A 12,865-nucleotide genomic window follows, 5' to 3' on the forward strand; every position below is an offset into this window, starting at 1 on the left:
TGGAATTGTGATACAGTGAATTATAAGTGAAATAATCTGGCTGTAAACAATTGTTGGGAAAATTACTTGTGTCCTGCACAAAGTAGATGTCCTAACCGACTTGCCAAAACTATAGTTTGTTAACAAGAAATTTGTGGAGTGGTTGAAAAACGAGTTTTAATGACTCCAACCTAAGTGTATGTAAACTTCCGACTTCAACTGTAGGTGTTTTAGATTACTGAATGACTATGTGGCTGTGTGCATCTCTCATCTCTCTAGGGAACCCACTGCTTCTCAACTCCTCTCTGCAGCCAGACCTGACAGTGGGTGGGACCTATTCCAGCCCCATCTGCTTCCAGGACTCCATAGACAACAAAGAGCTTTTTGACCCCCTGCCAGACATCAAGGTCAAAGTTCAGAGCTCCTTTATGGTTTCACTAGGTGTGGCCGACCGCGCTGAGTACCATGCTGCCAAAGGCCATCCACCTGAGACCTTCCCCAGGGGGCTGAACCGAGACTACAGCAACAGCACTGTGGAGAGACGGAGCACCAAGACGGGCCTGCTCACCCCCAACGGCCCCCACCTCAACACCACCAAAGATCAGCTGGGAACCACGGGCGTGTTTGGGCATCTGGGCGGCCGGTTGGTGGTGCCAAATACTGGTGAGCTACATGTGTTTAAAGACTCTGAATTACACTTGAAGTTGTGTTTGAAGCAGAATTAAACGGTTGGTGTTGCCAAATACTGGTGAGGTACAGTACATGATTTATAAAGACAGATGGGTTGACTACTTTTTGATTGCTTCTCTCTGATAATAATGTCTCATTATAGCATTTTTTTTCCAGTGCGTCCATTCTAAGAGAAAATTAAGTTCTCAATTTAGCAAAACCATGCACACACGTGACTAATTAAAAGTAAACGTAGGCTTAGTAAATATGTCATGGCTAGTGAAACCAGGGATGCATCCCAAATGGGCACCCGATTCTTTATATAGTGCCCTATGGGCCCTGGTCAAAAGTAGTGCACTATAAAGGGAGTATGGTGCCATTTGGGACGCACACCAGGTTCTTTTAATCTCTCTAGAGTCTAACGCATGTCGCTACAGTACTGTAGGATTCATCCATGTTGTTTCCCAGGTTGGAACAGTACAGCGAGCTAGTATAGATGTTTGTTATTCCTCTACATCAGGGATCATCAACTAGATTCAGCTGTGGGACAATTTTATGTAGACTGCAAAATGACCACAAGAAGCCCAAACAGATATAATATTTCACTAAAACGTAATTATTTCAAACCTTGCTTACGTTTGTATAGGATCACGTCTCTTATGCGTGGGAGTACTTTCTCTTATGCGTGGGAGTACGTGGGAGTACAAAATTAAAATCACTTGGAGCTGATCTGCTGGTGTTTTTACAGTCTTATGTCCAACAATAAAAAATGCAATTAAAATTGGGAACACTGCTATACATTCCCACCAGCTCTCCCAGGCAAACAGGGGTCAGGCCTCTTACCATAGACCCTAACTTCAAGTAGAAGTAGATGAGTTTATGAGGACTGCCACAGCTGTCAGGATCAACAGTTCCATGTGAACTGTAGCTCTGACATCTCTCTCCTGGGCCCTCGTGTGTGTAGGGCCCTCTGTTCCACTGGAGAGGCACAGTGAAATCAGGCTCCTTCAGTCTCCTGGATGTGTGAGTGGAGAGACTCAGAGCAGTCAAGTGGATCACTCACACCTCCAATCTGCAGTACCTTTAACAACGCTCAATGGACGGCCATACATGCCCAACACTTATCACTAACTGCCAGTCTCTTCTTTCAGGGTGGATACATATCCTACACACTCAAGCACAATTGATCACACGCATGAACATGCACACACAGACAACCTTCAATACAATATTAGACATCAGTCTCTCCTGTGGGATGTAAACTGATGATGTTCAAACTTTTCCTATGTGAGATGTGAGTTTATTTATTTTGGCTTCCAATGTTCACTGTCACGCTGATGATTTAACAGGTCCTGTAGGGCTCCTATACAGCGATCACCAGTAAAATGTCTGACAAGGCGGCAGCTGTTGGTTTAATGAAAGCTAACTAGTTGATTTGCCAGTAGGGAGATGGCAGGCGGGACGACGACGAAACACATCCTTTACTGTTTATAGACAGGCAGGCATTGAATCTCTGTCTATCTCCTAGTCTCCTGCGAACCTTTTTAAGGTTCCAGACAGGATTTTATGCATTGTTTGCGTCTTGTTTTTATGTATGCTCAGATTGTACAAGGTAAATGGCATTGTTTGTAATAGATTAATTGTGCTTTGAAGCTGTGTGGTTGTGTTTATGCGTAATATTATGCGCCTCTGTGCTACGCCACTGCTTATAACTATCCAGCTCAGGGCTCCAGCTATGCATTTGGTTTGCTAACTAAGTGGTTAGATGTCAAGAACAAGCTTCTTGGTTACAGCAGAGACAATCAAATATCCTCCTGGATCAAGATCCCTGTTGCCTAAATTGTTATGGTTGTAAAAATGTAAATAAAGTTTGTTTAAAAGAAAATTAATAGCGCCCCTTGTGTGAATTTCCGGTGTACCCCAGTAAGGTACAGAAACGGTATGAAAATATGGATACCGCCCTACTGTAGTTGTTCACCCTGTTGTTGTGTCTTGCAGGAGTCAGCCTGCTGGTACCCCATGGGGCGATCGCTGAGGACCCTTCCTCTGAGATGTTCATGGTCATAAATCAGGGAGAGTCCAGGTGAGAGCACATCTCATGACCGTCTGTCTTTCAGTCCCCATCTATTTTCTCATCTTGCTTCTTTCATCAAATGTACGCTGAGAGTCGGGAAGCAAGTTCAGGGAGTGAATACATTTAATACATGAACAAAACAAGAAACACAAACAGCGCACCAACATGAAACAGCAACAATGACAGCTGGGGAAGAAACCAAAGGGAGTGACATATAAAGGGCAGGTAATCAAGGAGGTGATGGAGTCCAGGTGAGTGTCATTATGCGCGTAACGCTGGTGACAGGTGTGCGCCCTAACGAGCAGCCTGGTGACCTAGAGGCCGGAGAGGGAGCACACGTGACAACCCATTTCAACCTGCTGAGGTAAAAGCGTAATAAATAACCCAGTGTATCCATTACAATTCTGCATAGCTGAATATTTCTTTAGCTAATTTGGGCAAATAAAAACCTCCAAATGAAGACTCACAATGGATGTAGTCTTTCCTGCTCAGTATAAACGTTGGTGACCCTTCCCACTCTGTGTTTATGGAGGGCTCTGGCAGATGGACCCAGCGAGCACCATAGCCTATCTAGCAGTCTCCACAGGAATCCTTTAGGTGTCAAGATCAGGCTGATAATTTCCACTGTAGCCTCACAGGTGTAATTCCAGCAACAGAGAAAGTTCAGTTCATGTGCAGCAAGCTGGGTTTATTTCCAATGTTTTCTTGATCAATTTAGTCCAACTGACTTCAAGGAAGTAAAGTCCATATACCCAGTAAAGTAGAGACACACAGACAGTAGGAAGAAAGAATATGGGTTGAGGTGGTGGATCTTTCATCTTGACATACAGTATTATTCATTCCCGTCATGGGCAGGTAATGATCCTGTGATGGACTCCCCTCTCCAGGGGGCCTCTGCTCTGGCTGCTCCTTAGTGGAAGCCCCCTGGGGCTACAGCCTGGTAGCCGTCACCACTCATTCACAGCTCTCCATTCCAACAAAGTGGGGGAAGGAAGAAGTGTGAAACTCCAAGGAAGGGACCTAAAATGGCTGACATTTCGTGGTCTGAGCATTCAAAGAAGCTAAACTCATTGTTTTCAGTATGTTCAGTGCATACCCGATCTGGGTGAAATATTTCAGAGTAGCTATAAGAATTTTAGATTTTCTATTGATTTCAAATATACCTGAAATATACTTTCAAGTACAGATAGGTTCAGGCCTGACAAGTAAATGGTATTTTTTCCACTCCATGTGAACGATTCAGCGTTATACGAGTGAGTCTGTTTACTGTGTAGACATCTCTCCTTGACTGAGGTTTGTGGACTTGTCATCCTGAGAGCTGTCACTCACTATCTATCCTCACCAGCCAGAGGTGCCAGCAGAGAATTGCATCCTTTCTTCTCTCTAAACCAAACAATCCACAGCCAATAGACTTATCCCAGCCATATAACAGAATTCCATTAAAATATATTTTTCAGGTTGTTATTTTGAACTCTGTCAAAGGTTTGGGGAAAATATTTTTAAGACTGTTGGTTGGTTTTGGTGAAGTTGGAGATATTTCCTTTGCCCTCAATTGTTAGATGAAAGCATTTGTGTTTTTTTAATAGGAAACTTTTAACCTATTAGGGCAGAATCAGCCCAACTTTCTCACCACAGATAGAATTTGAGTTCATGGTGGTAAAAAGCAAAGGCAGTATATAAACATTTCTTCTGTTGTTGTCTGGTCTATTGCAGATCTGTTTATATTTCAAAACCAGAGCCACCTGTTTTATACACCCACATTTCTACAACAACTTGGGAAGTGAATTTAAAGTTCTACATTCTAAATGTTCTTTATTGAAGTTCCGGATGACAGGTGTTTTCCCCTTGTGGTGTGGGAGTACGGTCATGACTGGGGCTGTGCAGTGCATCTAGGTGGTGTGGGAGTACGGTCATGACTGGGGCTGTGCAGTGCATCTAGGTGGTGTGGGAGTACGGTCATGACTGGGGCTGTGCAGTGCATCTAGGTGGTGTGGGAGTACGGTCATGACTGGGGCTGTGCAGTGCATCTAGGTGGTGTGGGAGTACGGTCATGACTGGGGCTGTGCAGTCCATCTAGGTGGTGTGGGAGTACGGTCATGGCTGGGGCTGTGCAGTGCATCTAGGTGGTGTGGGAGTACGGTCATGACTGGGGCTGTGCAGTCCATCTAGGTGGTGTGGGAGTACGGTCATGGCTGGGGCTGTGCAGTGCATCTAGGTGGTGTGGGAGTACGGTCATGACTGGGGCTGTGCAGTCCATCTAGGTGGTGTGGGAGTACGGTCATGGCTGGGGCTGTGCAGTGCATCTAGGTGGTGTGGGAGTACGGTCATGACTGGGGCTGTGCAGTCCATCTAGGTGGTGTGGGAGTACGGTCATGGCTGGGGCTGTGCAGTGCATCTAGGTGGTGTGGGAGTACGGTCATGACTGGGGCTGTGCAGTCCATCTAGGTGGTGTGGGAGTACGGTCATGGCTGGGGCTGTGCAGTGCATCTCTCCCCCTTGAGGATGACATGACTCCTCCGCCCAGCCACTGTACATTCTGGGCAGCCTCAACAACACCCCACAGGGACAGACTGTGTCTGTTGTCCAAATGACACCCTATTCCCTTTATAGTGCACTATTTTTGACCAGGGCCCATAGTTACACTATACAGTATAGAGAATAGGGTGCCATTTGGGATGCAGATTACCTGTTTATTCTGGCTGTCCTGCTGTTCTCCTAAGCCCCCTCGGGTCATATGGTCATTTGATCAGCAGGTGGGATGTCACTGACTGTCTCTGGCTGGAGCCATTGGTAATGGTTTTAACATAGCATTCATTTTAATGCCACTAAAAGGCATGTACAAAAAATATCATAAAAAATCAGATCTCGTAGTCTATCATGTACAGCATTCCCCTTTATGTACCAATCTGATGAATGTCCCTGTTCTCTGCCCAGGAATATGCGTCACCTTAAGAAATTGACAAAATCCTAGTTGGACAGGCAGGTGGGAGACTACAAGCAAATCAAGGTGAAGCTAATGGAGCATGTTAATGTGTGCATTTATTTAGCCCTGCGCAGCCTCTCCTCTCTCTGTGGCGTTGTGGCCCAATATGCCACTTTGCACAGCTCCCCAGTCCCTGAAGAGAGAGTGATCAGTCACTTTGAATAATGGACCTCATCTAGGGCCAGGGAGCCAGCCGAGCCATACGTAGGTACAGGACCCTTCATGATGATGACAAGTGGAATTGAAAAAGAGGAATGCATCCCAAATAGCACCCTAAATAGTACACTACTTTTGACCAGAGCTGGTCAAAATAGTGTACTGTATAGGGAACAGGGTGCAGTTTGGAATGCAGAGAGGTACTTCTGCTTTTTTTGTGCTGCTACTGCTGGACTCTTCTCAGTCATAAGTGGTAGGCAGCTACTTAAAACCCAGGTAATCTGCTCCTTGCGTAGCTGCTCTTACTGTTGAATGTGTGATCAGGCTTGTCGCTGTTGGCTGAAGGATAATCAGAGATATCGCTGGCCCATTCCAATCTATGCAGGGCTGCTGGTGATTGAGAGTGAGCAGTGAGCTCTCGTCTGAATAAAAAAGGTACAGGATGACTGTGTGAGGTGGAGGTTGTATTCATAAGCACAGAATATGCAACCATATATTTTATTGCTGTTTATTACTGCATTCTCTAGTAGGGTATTCAGAATATTGTGCTGTTCTATAACATGAGCCAGTAAAATACATATATTATAAAAGGAAAAATATAATGTTTTATCAATAGAAGTCCTGACTCATTGAACATGTTTGGAAAGTCTAAGAGGTGTCTGCATTATACAGTGGGATACAATATACACAGTATACCTGTAACGATTCTCGTCCTCTTCGTCTGAGGAGTATGAAGGATCGGACCAATATGCAGCGTGTTAAGTGTCCATAATAGATTTTTAATAAATCAAAATGAACACAGAACAAAAATAACAAAACACGAACAAACAACCGAAACAGTCCCGTGTGGTGCAAACACTGAAACAGGAAACAATCACCCACAAAACACAATAGAAAACAGGCTACCTAAATATGGCTCCCAATCAGAGACAACGACTGACACATGCCTCTGATTGAGAACCATACTAGGCCAAACACATAGAAATATAACAACAGAACAAAACATAGAAAAACAACATAGAATACCCACCCCAACTCACGCCCTGACCAACTAAAATAAAGACATAAAAAAGGAACTAGGGTCAGAACGTGACAATACCAAACATTAAGAACACATTCCTAACATTGAGTACCACCCCCCCACCTCTTTTGCCCTCAGAACAGCCTCAATTCGTTGGGTCATGGACTATACAAGGTGAAAAATGCGTTCCACAGGGATGCTGGCCTATGTTGACTCCAATGCTTCCCACAGTTGTGTCAAGTTGGCTGGATGTCCTTTGGGTGATGGACCATTCTCGATACACAGGAAACTGTTGGGCATGGAAAAACCCAGCAGCGTTGCAGTTATTGACACAAACCAGTGCACCTGGTACCTACTACCATACCCCGTTCAAAGGCACTTACATGTTTTGTCTTGCCCATTCACCCTCTGAATGGCACACATACACAATCCATGTCTCAGTTGTCTACAGGCTTAAGTATCATTGTTTAACCTGTCACCTCCCCTTCATCTACATTGATTGAAGTGGAATTAATAAGTGACATCAATAAGGGATCATAGCTTTCCCCTGGTCAATCAATCAAATGTATTTATAAAGCCCTTTTTACATCAGCCGATGTCACTTGTTAAGTGCTATACAGAAACCCAGCCTAAAACACCAAACAGCAAGCAATGCAGATGCAGAAGCACGGTGGCTAGGAAAAACTCCCTAGAAAGGCCAAAACCTAGGAGGAAACCTAGAGAGGAACCAGGCTCTGAGGTGTGGCCAATCCTCTTCTGGCTGTGCCGGGTGGAGAAAACAGAACATGGCCAAGATGTTCAAACATTCATAGATGACCAGCAGGGTCAAATAATATTAATCACAGTGGTTGTAGAAGGTGCAACAGGTCAGCACCTCAGGAGTAAATGTCAGTTGGCTTTTCATAGCCGAGCAGCAGGTACGGTAGAGAGAGAGAGTCAAAAACAGCAGGTCCGGGACAAGGTAGCACGTCCGATGAACAGGTCAGGGTTCCATAACCGTAGGCAGAACAGTTGAAACTGAAACAGCAGCATGACCAGGTGGACTGGGGACAGCAAGGAGTCATCAGGCCAGGTAGTCCTGAGGCATGGTCCTATGGCTCAGATTTTACAGATAGAGATAGAGGGAGCATAAGTAAATTCACACAGGACACCGGATAAGACAGGAGAAATACTCCAGAGATAACAGACTCACCCTAGCCACCCGACACAACTATTGCAGCATAATTCCTGGAGGCTGAGACAGGAGACACTGTGGCCCTGTCCAACTATACCCCCAGACAGGGCCAACCAGGCAGGATATAACACCATCCATTTTGCCAAAGCACAGCCCCCACAACACTAGAGGGATAATTTCAACCACCAACTTACTACCCTGAGACAAGGCCGAGTATAGCCCACGAAGATCTCTCCCACGGCACGAACCCGAGGGGGGCGCCAACCCGGACAGGAAGATCACGTCAGAGACTCAACCCACTCAAGTGACGCACCCCTCCTAGCGACAGCATGGAAGAGCACCAGTAAGCCAGTGACTCATCCCCCGTAATAGGGTTAGAGGCAGGAAATCCCAGTGGAGAGAGGGGAACCAGCCAGGCAGAGACAGCAAGGGTGGTTCGTCGCTCCAGTGCCTTTCTGTTCACCTTCACACCCCTGGGCCAGACTACACCCAATAATAGGACCTACTGAAGAGATGAGTCTTCAATAAAGACTTAAAGGTCAAGACCGAGTCTGCGTCTCTCACATGGATAGGCAGACTAATCCATAAAAATTGAGCTCTATAGGAGAAACCCCTGCCTCCAGCTGTTTGCTTAGAAATTCTAGGGACAATAAGGAGGCCTGCCTTTTGTAACCGTAGCGTACATGTAGGTATGTATGGCAGGGCCAAATCAGAAAGATAGATAGGAGCAAGCCCGGTCACAAGACATTTTGTAAGTTAGCAGTAAATCCTTGAAATCAGTCCTAGCCTTAACAGGAAGCAAGTGTAGAGAGGCTAGCACTGGAGAAATATGACCACATTTTTTGGTTCTAGTCAAGATTCTAGCAGCCGTGTTTAGCACTAACTGAAGTTTATTTAGTGCTTTATCTGGGTAGCCGGAAAGTACAGCATTGCAGTCGTCTAATCTAGAAGTGACAAAAGCATGGATTAATTTTTCTTCATCACAGAACATTTCTGATTTTACAATGTTACGTAGATGGAAAAAAGCTGTCCTTGAAACAGTTTTGATATGTTCGTCACAAGAGAGATCAGGGTCCAGAGTAACGCCAAGGTCCTTTACAGTTTATTTGAGACGACTGTACAACCATCAAGATTAATTGTCAGATCCAACAGAAGATCTCTTTGTTTCTTGGGACATAGAACTAGCATCTCAGTTTTGTCCGAGTTTAAAAGTAAAACATTTGCCGCCATCCACTTCCTTGTGTCTGAAACACAGGCTTCCAGGGAAGGCAATTTTGGGGCTTCACCATGTTTCATCAAAATGTACAGCTGTGTATCATCTGCATAGCAGTGAAAGTTAACATTATGTTTCCAAATTACATCACCAAGAGGTAAAATATATAGTGAAAACAACAGAAGTCCTAAAAGGTTGAGGAACACCGAAATTTACAGTTGATTTGTCAGAGGACAAGTCCATCCACAGAGACAAACTGACATCTTTAAAAAAGATAAGATCTAAACCAGGCCAGAACTTGTCCATGTAGACCAATTTGGGTTTCCAATCTCTCCAAAAGAATGTGGTGATCGATGGTATCAAAAGCAGCACTAAGGTGTAGGAGCACGAGGACAGATGCAGAGCCTTGGTCTGACGCCATTAAAAGGTAATTTACCACCTTCACGAGTGCAGTCTCAGTGCTATGATGGGGTCTAAAACCAGACTGAATCATTTCGTATACATTGTGAGTCTTCAGGAAGGCAGTGAGTTGCTGCGCAACAGCTTTTTCAAAAAAAATTGTGAGGAATGGGAAATTTGATATATGCCGATAGTTTTTTATATTTTCTGGGTCAAGGTTTGGCTTTTTCAAGAGAGGCTTTATTACTGCCACTTTTAGTGAGTTTGGTACACATCCGGTGGATAGGGAGTCGTTTATTATGTTCAACATAGGAGAGTCAAGCACAGGAAGCAGCTCTTTCAGTAGTTTAGTTGGAATAGTGTCCAGAATGCAGCTTGAAGTTTTAGAGGCCTTAACTATTTTCATAAATGTGTCAAGAGATATAGTATTAAAAAACGTGTGGGTCTCCCTTGATCCTAGTCCTGGCAGTGTTGTGCAGACTCAGGACAGCTGAGCTTTGGAAAAATATGCAGATTTAAACAGGAGTCCAGAATTTGCTTTCTAATGATCATGATCTTTTCGTCAAAGAATTTCATGAATTTACCACTGCTGAAGTGAAAACCATCCTCTCTTGGGGAATGCTGCTTTTTAGTTAGCTTTGCGACAGTATAAAAAATAAATGTTGAATTGTTCTTATTCTCCTCAATTAAATTGGAAAAATAGGATGATCGAGCAGCAGTGAGGGCGTCTTTCCAAGCTAATCGGAAGACTTCCAGTTTGGTGTAGCGCCATTTTTTTATTTATACCAGGGTGCTAGTTTCTTACGACAAATGTTTTTGGTTTTTAGGGGTGTGACTGTATCTAGGGTATTACGCAAGGTTAAATTAAGTTCCTCAGTTAGGTGGTTAACCCTTTGTTGTACTCTGACGTCCTTTGGTAGGTGGAGGGAGTCTGGAAGGGCATCTAGGAATCTTTGGGTGGTACGAGAATTTATAGGACGGCTTTTGATGATCCTTGGTTGGTACTGAGCAGATTATTTGTTGCGATTGCAAATGTAATAAAATGGTGGTCCGATAGTCCAGGATTATGAGGAAAAACATTAAGATCCACAATATTTATTCCACGGTACAAAACTAGGTCCAGAGTATGACTGTGGCAGTGAGTAGGTCCGGAGACATGTTGGACAAAACCCACTGAGTCGATGATAGCTCTGAAAGCCTTTTGGAGTGGGTCTGTGGACTTTTCCATGTGAATATTAAAATCACCAAGAATTTGAATATTATCTGCCATGACTACATGGTCCGATAAGGAACTCAGTGAGGAACGCTGTATATGGCCCAGGAGGCCTGTAAACAGTAGCTATAGAAAGGGATTGAGTAGGCTGCATAGATTTCTTGACTAGAAGCTCAAAAGACGAAAACACAGTCATTTTCTTTTTATGTAAATTGAAATTTGTTATCGTAAATGTTAGCAACACCTCCGGCTTTGTGGGATGTGGTGGGGACATGGTCACTAGTGTAACCAAGAGGAGAGGCCTAATTTAACACAGTAAATTCATCAGGCTTAAGCCATGTTTCAGTCAGGCCAATCACGTCAAGATTATTCATTGACTATAACTGCCTTGGAAGTGAAGGATCTAACATTAAGTAGCCCTATTTTGAGATGTGAAATATCACAATCTCTTTCAATAATGACAGGAATGGAGGAGGTCTTTATACCAGTGAGATTGCTAAGGCGAACACCTCCATGTTTAGTTTTGCCCAACCTAGATCGAGGCACAGACACGGGGAGGGGGATAGCTGAGCTGACTACACTGACTGTGCTAGTGGCAGACTCCACTAAGCTGGCAGGCTGGCTATCTCATTGTGGAGCTAGAGGAGTTTGAGCCCTGTCTATGTTCATAGATAAGATGAGAGCACCCCTCCAGCTAGGATGGAGTCATTCACTCCTCAGTAGGCCAGGCTTGGTCCTGTTTTTGGGTGAGTCCCAGAAAGAGGGCCAATTATCTACAAATGCTATCTTTTGAGGGGGGGTAGAAAACAGTTTAATGGGGAGAACCGGTTGAAAGATTCTGTCGGCTGAATGAGCGACACCGGTTGAGCATTATTACAGAATTTCCTTCCAGAAGCCATGAGATTGTCCGGCTGCCGGTGTTGTGCCGAAAATCTCCCCCCCTTCGCGTTTCTCATTGCTGCGACTTGCTTGCTATATGAGATTTGTCAGTTTAGCCTACATTTCACTGATATTAGTAGCAGAAAGCATTTTTGTATGCAGTTTTCGGTTTGGCTATTTGTTTCAAGTGTATGTGGCTGTTCTTGCTTGTATGCACCCTTGGCAAGATGCCGCCCTGGGCGGCTGCCCATGTCGCCCGTACTTAAATCCGATACATATTTTATTTTATTTTATAAATAAATCTCTTTGCCAAAATTTGTCATCTCTCCCATGTCTTATTTGACTAGTATTTTTGGAAGCGTAAGGATAAAAGTTTAGCTATAGTTGTTCTGTGGTTGTTCAGGCGGCAGGTAGCCTAGTATTTAGAGCGTTGGGCCAGTAACCGAAAGGTTGCTTGATCGAATCACCGAGCTGACAAGGTAAAAATCTGTTGTTCTGCCCCTGAACAAGGCAGTTAACCCACTGTTCCTAGGCCATCATTGTGTGTTCTTAACTGACTTGCCTAGTTAAATAAAATAAAAAAAATGTTTATTGCTTGCCAACAAGCTCCCTCCTCTGTTTAATATAACACACATACATGTATTATTAATGTAGGTTGCCTATCCTGATGTGAAGTTTGTTATATAGAAAGTATTTGACTCTGATGTGTGCCACAGAAAGTATTTACCTCTAGCCACAAAATTAAGGAAATTAGAAGGGGGGGGGGGTTCTGGCAGGGGGGAGATTTTCGGCACAACACCGGGACTGTGTGAGGGGATTTATACTACTAACTGTACTTATTTGTGGCACAGACGCTATTTCATCCTTTCCTACACTTAAATTACCCTTGCCTAACGATTGCGTCTGAAGCTGGGCTTGCAGCTCAGCTATTCTCACCATAAGGCGATCGTTGTCCTGTACATTATGAGTACAGCGACTGCAATTAGAAGGCATAATGTTAATGTTACTACTTAGCTTTGGCTGGTGGAGGTCCTGTAGAACCATGTCCAGATAAAGCGTCCGGGGTGAAAAAGTTTAGGGAAAAAATTGAAATATAAAACAGTAA

General features: G+C 44.2%; 1 protein-coding gene across 6 annotated transcripts in view; it reads left to right on the forward strand.

Moving 5' to 3' along the window:
- Positions 1-12,865, forward strand: part of LOC139545141 (netrin receptor UNC5D-like) — a 240,953-nt gene that overhangs the window by 210,514 nt on the left and 17,574 nt on the right. For 5 of the 6 annotated variants that reach the window (XM_071352570.1, XM_071352572.1, XM_071352574.1 and 2 more), the window contains 2 exons: positions 259-642; positions 2,647-2,731. In XM_071352570.1, coding sequence (XP_071208671.1) covers positions 259-642; positions 2,647-2,731 — 469 coding nt within the window. The remainder of the gene's footprint in view (positions 1-258; positions 643-2,646; positions 2,732-12,865) is intronic. The other variant, XM_071352573.1, reaches the window with a different exon arrangement.

Source organism: Salvelinus alpinus, chromosome 19, assembly GCF_045679555.1.
Source record: "Salvelinus alpinus chromosome 19, SLU_Salpinus.1, whole genome shotgun sequence".
Taxonomy (NCBI): domain Eukaryota; kingdom Metazoa; phylum Chordata; class Actinopteri; order Salmoniformes; family Salmonidae; genus Salvelinus; species Salvelinus alpinus.